The following is a 9,339-nucleotide window of genomic DNA, read 5'->3' as shown; positions in this document are numbered from 1 at the left end:
GGAAATATCCTTCAGAATCGATATTGGCATTATTCCTACACTTCATTTATTTGTTTATTTATATATTTTAAGAATTGAAATCTGATCGTAGTTGACTGACGGAAGCGCCAGTGTTTTGTTCTGGGGTTTCCAACTCTGAAATTTGAGTTCCTGGACTAAGCGGAATATAGGAGAACAATGTAATGCCAACCACGTGCTGGGCTGAGTTATTTGACTCTTTCTTCCCAGCCCACAACTTTGTGGCTTTCTGCCTATGTTAGAAATCGTGTTAATGTTTTAACTGGGGCAATTTTCGTTCGTTGAATCTAATTCGTCAATTGAAAAAAAGTCGAGTTGGGGGGAACCGGCGGAGCTAGAGGAAAAAAAGAGGAAATTTGTAATGCTGTTCGTGTTTTAATGTCGTGATGTCACAGACGATACCGTTAGCTTAGTTTGGATAGGATGAAGGGAAGAATTATCTTAATGCTTCGTACAGGGCCCTTTATATCAGAAAGATTGTAGGACTGTTATTGTGAATAGTCCAGAACCCTTCTTTCACTGCTTCCGGGCTCTTTCCCCCACTCCATCCCCGACGTGGACTCAGTTATTCGATCATAAACATTTGACATGTTTTGTATCACATGACAAAACTAGTTCAAAGGTTGTTTTATTTAATGCTTAAGTATGGCAGTGTAGTTGAGAAGCTTGTTCCTCAACCATGTGGTTCTGGGTTCAGTCCTATTGTGTGGCACCATAGGCAATGGGCAAGTGCCTTTTTTTATAGCCCTGAGTCAATGAAAGTCTTGTGAGAGGATTTAGTAGACAGAACCTAAAAGAATCTCACTGTATATATAAACATACCTTGATTATATGAAGTTTACCTTGTGGTTAGGAGATCCTGTGTAAACTCGTTAGGGTTTTGATTGAAACCCCTACGAGTTGAGCCTGGTGTAGCCATCTGGTTCACCAGTCCTCAGTCAAATCGTCCAACCCATGCTAGCATGGAAAGCGGACGTCAAACGACGATGATGATGATGATGATCCATCCTAACAACAATGTAAACTTCATATAATCAAGGTGTGTGTGATCATTTAACATCCGTATTCCATGGTTAACGAGTTTGACCAGAGCTGACAAACCAAGGACAACACCAGGCGCCATTGTTTGTATATATGTGTGTGTGTGTTTGTGTTCATCCCTGACCACAGCTGGACAACTGGAAGTGGTTTGTTGGTTTGTTTATATCCCCATTACTTAGTAATTCAGCAAAAAAGACTAATAGAGTAAGTACCATGTTTAAAAAAATGTTCTGGGGTCAATTTCTTCAACTAAATCCTTGAAGGCATTGCCCCAGCAGGGCCACCGTCCAATGAATGAAACAAGTAAAAAGCAAAAAATTTTAAAATTCAACTTTTTTTTCATTATATTTGTGTAAATATCTACAAAATTATGTTTGATTTTCGATTTCAATGAGACCCTCCCTTCCTACTGCCATGTCTCTCTGTATCTGTCTCTCTCCTCCTTTCTCTCCTCTCTCTCTGTTGTTCTTTATCGCCAGATCAGCTCTAATGTAGTAGACATATAAGCAAAACAATGACATTCCAATTATGACCATTCTGTTTTTTGTTTTTTGTTATCTCAAACTTAGTAGATCTAGGACAGTGTTTTTTAAGCTTTTGTTTTTTGTTTTTTAGGTGTCACCTCTGCCCTTTCTCTTGCAAACACAATTTCAACACTTCAACAAAATAAAGTACACCACAAAAAGCTGCTCCCTACAGATAGGGTCATCCTTAAAAGATTGCTTGCAAATGTTATTCCATCAATATTACGTAGAATGTGAAAGCAGAAGATTATTCAGACAAAGAATAAGGATTGAAAATGTTTTTGAAAATTGGGGCAATTAAAAGGTGCATCTGCTATCCCTACCGCCGTCCCCTTTTTTCCCAGTCCCTATAGAAAATGTTTTTGAAAATTAGGGCAATTAAAAGGTGCATCTGCTATCCCTACCGCCGTCCCCTTTTTTCCCAGTCCCTATAGAAAATGTTTTTGAAAATTAGGGCAATTAAAAGATGCGTCTGCTATCCCTACCGCCATCCCCTTTTTTCCCAGTCCCTATAGAAAATGTTCCACTGACCCATCCCCAGCAGGGATCAACAGCAACATTACTCTCTATATCTTCTTTCTTTTCTTTTTGACCCTTTAGCATTTGAAGTGCCCATATCTGACCACAATATTCCATCTGCTTTATGTCCAAATTTATGACCAGATCCAGCATCTCACACTTACCCTACAGTGTCATTATAAAAATTATTGAAATCTCAAAACTTGAAGATAAATCATGATTGATTCACAACTATGAATAGATAAGCATTGCATTTGTGTATGCCAAAGGGTTATAGACCCTAAACTGTAGCATCAGGGAAATTTGGTTGCTATTTCTAGCAGGGTTGTCAGAATTGTTAAAGGCCAGACAAAATGCTCGTGGACTTCACTTATGGCCCTTAAAGTATCTGTGGTATGTGCTGAAGTTAGAAATCTATCTTTTTTATGAGTTTATTGGCATTTGCCAGGGACCATGACATATATTCTAGTAGGGGTTACAGTATGTAACGCTAGTCCTTTCCTGTGTTGCAATGTTGTATATTTGGTAGCTTTCCCAACTGTCTGCTAAAGCTGGAAAATTGCATATGACATAAACCAACATCATTCTACACACTTATATACCTAAATACTCACATACATACATAAGTATGTACGTACATTACATACATAAGTATAGGCATGTACACATATACATACACACATACTTACATGCACACATGATGGCTGCCTCCTCGTTATCGAGTATGGCCATTGCACGAGGCTTAACTGTTAACGGTGCTGTGATCGAACGTGGCTTTTTAGCCCAGCTAAAGATCTACAGTGTCTTGTACCGAATTGGCAGCTAAAACCTTTACCGGCAATAGCCAGCTGTGGTTGTAACTGGGCTTCATGTACTTTTGCATGTCGTTTAAGTCCTTCCGCCAAATCACACTCCCTTCCACATGCCTGACAGATATGATTAGTATGCATACATACATCCATACATCCATACATACAGGCACACATGCATATATATCATGAACTAACTGTTACTTTCTCAGATGCAGCACAGAATTTTGTCAGTGAACAAGTCGCAGTTTCAAAGCGACAAAAGTATTTTGGCAAATTAAATTTAAATGTTGAAGTGAATCTAACGGTTTTTGTGTTTTTTTAAATGGCTTATAAACAACTGATGCATTTGTTGTAACAATTTCTTTGTCCATATTTTTATGTATTTTATTATTTTCTTTTTTTTCTTTTGTAGGTATTCAGACAACACATGACGCACCTGGAAATAGTTTTATTGAAGGTGAAAATGATAAGTTAGAAAGTTCGCTCAAGGGTAAAGTAAAGGCCCTGAAATCGGTAAATAAACAGTTTCAGTTCCCTTTTATCTTCTATGTTTTGTCACACCTGACCTCTGCCTTGTCTCTAAACTCCCCATAACCACCATACCTAATCCTTCCTTACTTACATTATTTACATTCGACAGATATTTGTCCTAATCTTGTTTGTTGTTAACACAACGTTTCGGCTGATATAACCTCCAGCCTTCATCAGGTGTCTTGGGGAAATTTCGAACCTGGGTTCTCATTCCTAACGTATTTTTTTATATTATTATTATTATTATTATTATTATTATTATTATTATTATCATTATCATTATCATTATTATTATTATTATTATTATTATTATTGAGGTCACTGAATATCCTTCAAATGTAAATAATGTACATAATTCCTCATCTCTTAAATATAGAACTGTACTAATCCTTCCTCTTATAGAGTACCAACCTTCTGGGATTACTTTTCTGTCCATGTTTTATTCCTGCAGTCTTCAACTTGCAGATCAACTGCATTCACGTTACAGGTCTGAAGATATAAAAGTGAAAGAAATCAACATCAATGGTTCCTTTCTAGCTTTGGAAATTCTTATTTCCATATTTTCTTAAGACAACATCTAAGAGAGATAACTCTGTCTTAACTGGTCCTTTCACTTCAGGTTTCTTATTTGAGCACAAAATGTCAAGAAGCCTGTGATTTCATAGGAAATTATTATACTCAACCCCATAGAGAGGATAGTAATTGAAAATTGAGTCTTTAGTACTATTCAGGGACGAGCATGGCTGTGAGGTTAAGACATTTGTTTCACAACCACATGGTTCCAGGTTCAGTCCCATTGCGTGGCACCTTGAGCAAATGCCTTCTATTCTAGCCTTGGGCCAACCAAAGCATTGTGAGTGGATTTGGTAGAAAGAAACTAAAAGAACCCTATTATGTGTGTGTGTCTGTCTGTGCGTGTGTATGTGTTAGTTTCTCCTTGTCCTGACATCATATAATAGTTTTAAATGTGTGTCGCCATCACACGGGTGGTGTCCTTCAATTCCAATCTTCCATGAAAACATGTCAACCCACGGGAAAATATTGTTCCTAACTTAGAAACAATTGAGAAATTTTGACAGAAAGGGCATCCAGTTGTAAAGAAATCTATCTCAACAAATTCTGTTCTACCTATGTGTGTATAGGAAAGTGTGTTTCATAAAAAGAAATGACAGAGACCAAACCAGCACCAGAGGGGTTGACTGGTCAACTGCCATTACTAATGAGTATTCTTTACCTGGTCTTAGTTCTTTCACAATAAACATGAATGTGAAGGCAGCAAGCCGGCAGAATCATTAGCATGGCAGGCGAAATGCTTAGCAGTATTCCATCTGTTTTACATTCTGAGTTCAAATTCCACCGAGGTCGATTTTGCCTTTCATCCTATCAGAGTCGATAGATTAAGTACCATTTGCATACTGGGGTCAATCTAATCGACTGCCCTGCCTTCCCCAAAATTTCAGGCCTTGTGCCTAAAGTAGAAAAGAATAAATATGAATGTGAGTTAACAAGCAATTATTCAAGTTAGCAATTTCTTGTTGTAACCAATTCCATCATGAAAGGCAGACATTAAACGATGATGATATTCTTTAACTTTTTATATTTGCAGCTCAGCATTGATATAGGTACAGAAATACGGACACAGAACACATTTCTGGATCAAATGGTAAGCTGTTTCTTCGGAGGTTTTCTCCCCCACCCCCAGTAAAATTGAACAAGTTTCTATTAAATCTAAATGTTCATTGTGTAAAAACATTGAATTTTCTTACATATTCAGTCTGAAAAAAGAGGATGCTGTTGGTTGTCATGAAAAATGAGGATGCTGTTGGTTGTCATGGCCTTCATCATAGTTTTGGGCTTGATCAAGTTTGACTTGGAGTTAAACAGACAACACTAGAAATGTCAAATGAACAGTGCTGAGCTGAACTAATTTCTTCGAGAGACACACTGTGGAGTCTTACCTGCTTGATACTTTACAATCGGGAGTTTAGTGCCAGTCTAGTAAACTGCACTGTTCTACGAAACAAAAATACTGAAAGAGTGAAGGCCTCCTTTGGCCATGAATGACCATGCGATTGCACTTAGAAAGTTCCCCTCCAGACCAACAGTTGCCCCAGCATAACAGTCTGCCGTTGCCAAGGCACTGATGTTGTTCAAAGGAAAGGCAAAAGGGGCCGATACAGCTTGGCACCAGTGATGTCACAGCTCATTTCTACAGCTGACTAAACTGGTGCAACATGAAAATAAAGTTTGTTGCTCATGAACACAATGCACAGCTTTTATGTGCCACCGGCACAGGTGCCATTTGCAATTAGTCAATAACATATGTACCAATCAACTGTGCCCCTTTCTCTACATGTGTTTTGTAACCTTGTTCAAGCATTTGAAATCAACCACATGTTTGGAGTAAAGATTATTTGCCAACATAACATGGCAGTCCTGGTTTAGGACTAATGTTGCTGTAATTTAGCCCCAGGAGACATCATCTCCAGCTGGCTATATGACACGATGTGTGTCCTTATATTTTCGAACAAGGGAATCTAGCACCCCCACTCAGCTCAAAACAATATCTGTGTATTGTGATTTCCAGGTAATTTCCCTTCATCAGCACAGAATAATTGTTCGGCCATGTTATGTTGGCAAACAATCTTTACTCCAAAGTATTGTTGCTGAATATCCTCCGTTGTGATATTTAAAAATAGTTATTTTCTAACCCCATGTTCCTTTCAGTATTTTACTCCAGTTTTTCTTTCCATCTAGGATTCAGATTTTGAAGGATCAACAGGTCTTCTACAGAAAACTATGCATCGTTTAAAAGGAATTACCAAAGAAGGACACTGGAAAATATGGCTTTACCTCTTCCTCTTCACATTATTTGTTTTTGGAGTTTGTTGGTTGGTTGTACGCACCAGGTGACAAGTTTCCACTGTAAATCAGTCTTCAGTGAAATTTGCTCCCCTCATTCTCTCTCTCTCTCTCTCTCTCTCTCTCCCCTTCTCTCTCTTCCACCATCTTCCTTGTTTTGCTATCACCCTCTCTCTCTCTCTCTCTCTCTCTTTCTCTTTTGGTTATCTCCCTCTTTGTCTTTCACCAGATCCCCCTCCACTCCATTTTATCGTTAAGTGATGATTAACCCTTTGCAAAGTGAAAATACACAACACTTCAAATACCTGGAAGACTATTTACTACAAGTATGCAAATACACACACACTCACACACATGGATACTCACACAAGTGGTCAGTGAGTCATGCACACATGAATACTCACTGACCTGTATACTCAATTTGGTTAGCATTCAGCAAAAAATATCCTCCTCCACCTGACTCGGTAATTCCTCGCAGCCCCATTGTACAACTCTGGAACTCTGGAACTCTCTCTGTCCCTCTTTCCTGCTACAGAGATAACAGTCTCTCCTTACTTCTTGAATCATGCTGACTCTATATTCTTTGGTCCGAACATCAATAACCCATTCTATCATAACTAAGTCCACTTGAAGTATATATTTCACTCCCACCCCCCATTACACCCATGTACTAATCCTTGCATTCTTGCATTTCTATTATATTTTTTTTCTTGGATTATCCCAAACATATTGTTTCAACCCAAATATAATATATATATATATATATACATATATTATATATACACACATGCACACATACATACATACATATGTACCTGGAATTTCCTGTGTAAATTCTTTTTCCATCAGATGTGGAGAGTTAATCTCTCCTGAAGAGAAAGGAGACCCTGAAGAGACAATTGACTCTTTTGTCTCCCCTCATCCCCCAACACTGCAAATAAAGTATTAAAAATCAAAATTGTTAAAACTTGAAAGTCTTTTTACTTTCTTCATCTTCCACCAAAGCATATATTTATATACTGTATACATATCTGTAGATTTTTTTATATATATATATATATATACACGAGATATGAGGATTTCCCGTCAAGATAACTTAAACTAACAGGTATCCATTCTGAGTGCGCCAATAGGCAATTCACCAAAATCCCAGTTCAAACAACAGATGAAGTTGTAGTTGTGTGAAAGTCTTGTTCAGAAAAAAACTAGCAGTTGGTGGCTTACCTTGAAGCCAGTAGGTATCAGTTAAGGTCATGAAGAAAGGTAAACAATTAGTCAAAGCAGATTGAATTAAATGAATTTAAATACCATAGTCTTATTTTGACTAATTGCTTGCTTTCATCACTACTTTAACCGATATATGTATATGTATATTGTTGAGGTGCAATGGCCCAGCGGTTAGGGCAGTAGACTCACGGTTTCGATTCCCAGACCGGTCGTTGTGAATGTTTATTGAACGAAAACACCTAAAAGTTCCACGAGGTTATGGCAAGGGGTGGTGGCAAACCCTGCTGTATTCTTTCACCACAACTTTCTCTCACACATTCTTGCAGTTTCTGTTGTTCCTGTATTTCAAAGGGTCAGCTGGATCTCCCCAAGAACTACTTTAAGGGTACACATGTCTGTGGAGTGCTCAGCCACTTGCATGTTAATTTCACGAGCAGGCTGTTCCATTGATCGGATCAACTGGAACCCTCGTCATTGTAACCAATGGAGTACTACAATATATATATAAGAAATAATTAAGGTTCAGTTGAATTAGGTACTTAAGTTGAGGTACCAAGTCAGTCCAGTATTGTCCACACAGCACAAGGTGGCTGGAGTAACAATTGACCTGTTGTAAAAAAAAAGTTAGCTTTGCAATGACGTGTTCCCTAGTTAAATCTTGTTATGCTGTATTATGCACAAATGTCTCAGATGGGTCGAAGATTTGTGAGCAAAATTTGGTAGACAGAAACAGTTTGTGTATGAATGGTGTCTGTATGTGTGTATTTGCTTTATATATATAAACTTAGATGTGGAAGGTCTTTCCATGTCTGAGTTTATTGGAAGTTGTTAATTGTAATTGTCCACATCTTTGTTTTCATCAACACTACTTCACGTGCATCTGGTTCCAGCTTGATCAAGCTTTGCACATTTCAGCAAATGTATTATCTGTTGTTTAGAGATACAAATGGCTTTTCTTCCTGGTGTATGAACAACGGATTCGGTATTCACTGCTGATGAAGCACATGATGCAGAAATGCATGGGCCATTTGTTACAATAATGTCATTCATGGACAATATCTATGTTTTCAGATATTGTCCATGAGAAGAATTTAATATCATGAGACAAATTCTATAGCAAAGGCCTTTTGTCCTCATTCTCTTCTGCACAGACGTATTAAATATGATTGCATGCCTCTCTCTCTCTCTCTCTCTCTCTCTCTCTCTCTCTCTAACTTTGTATAGGTGCAGTACAGGTGAATGGTTAAGTTTGTTACCTACAAGGTATGGGGTTCAATTACCCTGTTTGACATTTTGAGCAAATGACATATTTACAACTCCGGTTGAACCCATATCTTATGAGTGAAAATGGATTGGTAGAAACTATATAGAAGCCCATTAGGTAGATTGTATTAGTAATTCAAAAGATGAAGCATGGCCACACAGTGTTATGCTGATAATGTGAACATTGTTCGAAAGACATTTCTTCGAATGGAAAATTGTATGAATGAAAATTACTCAAAAGTACAATTATACAACATGTTATTTATTCTAAATTTTTTTATTTTATTTAAACAAAAATGATAAAATTAAATATCAGGTACACAAATGATATTTATGTCGAATAACTGTTTTCGAACAATTCTTTTCAAACAATTTTTCTGATCCGGTTCTGCTGGTTCTGCTTAAGAATTATGTTACAGTTCCACATGGCTGGAATGTTCAACTGCTTACACTTGAATTCACTGGATCAAACAACTGAATCCTCATTGACGAACATATCATGTGTGTGTGCACACATGGAATACACCCAGATTCCTCAATCA

The 9,339-nt window shown here is 37.6% G+C and overlaps 1 protein-coding gene across 1 annotated transcript in view; it reads left to right on the top strand.

Annotated features, from left to right (window-relative positions):
* The window catches only part of LOC106869910 (BET1 homolog), a 7,841-nt gene extending 560 nt beyond the window's left edge, over positions 1 to 7,281 (top strand). Inside the window, exons 2-4 of the mRNA XM_014915841.3 lie at positions 3,327 to 3,427; positions 5,052 to 5,108; positions 6,203 to 7,281. Of these exons, the coding sequence (XP_014771327.1) occupies positions 3,327 to 3,427; positions 5,052 to 5,108; positions 6,203 to 6,358 (314 nt within the window). The 3' untranslated portion in view covers positions 6,359 to 7,281. The remainder of the gene's footprint in view (positions 1 to 3,326; positions 3,428 to 5,051; positions 5,109 to 6,202) is intronic.
* Positions 7,282 to 9,339: the final 2,058 nt, after the last annotated feature.

This window comes from Octopus bimaculoides, chromosome 11 (genome assembly GCF_046866305.1).
Source record: "Octopus bimaculoides isolate indiv1 chromosome 11, ASM4686630v1, whole genome shotgun sequence".
NCBI lineage: Eukaryota > Metazoa > Mollusca > Cephalopoda > Octopoda > Octopodidae > Octopus > Octopus bimaculoides.
The sequence above is the reverse complement of the archived record's forward strand: the minus strand, read 5'-3'. Positions and strand labels throughout refer to the sequence as shown.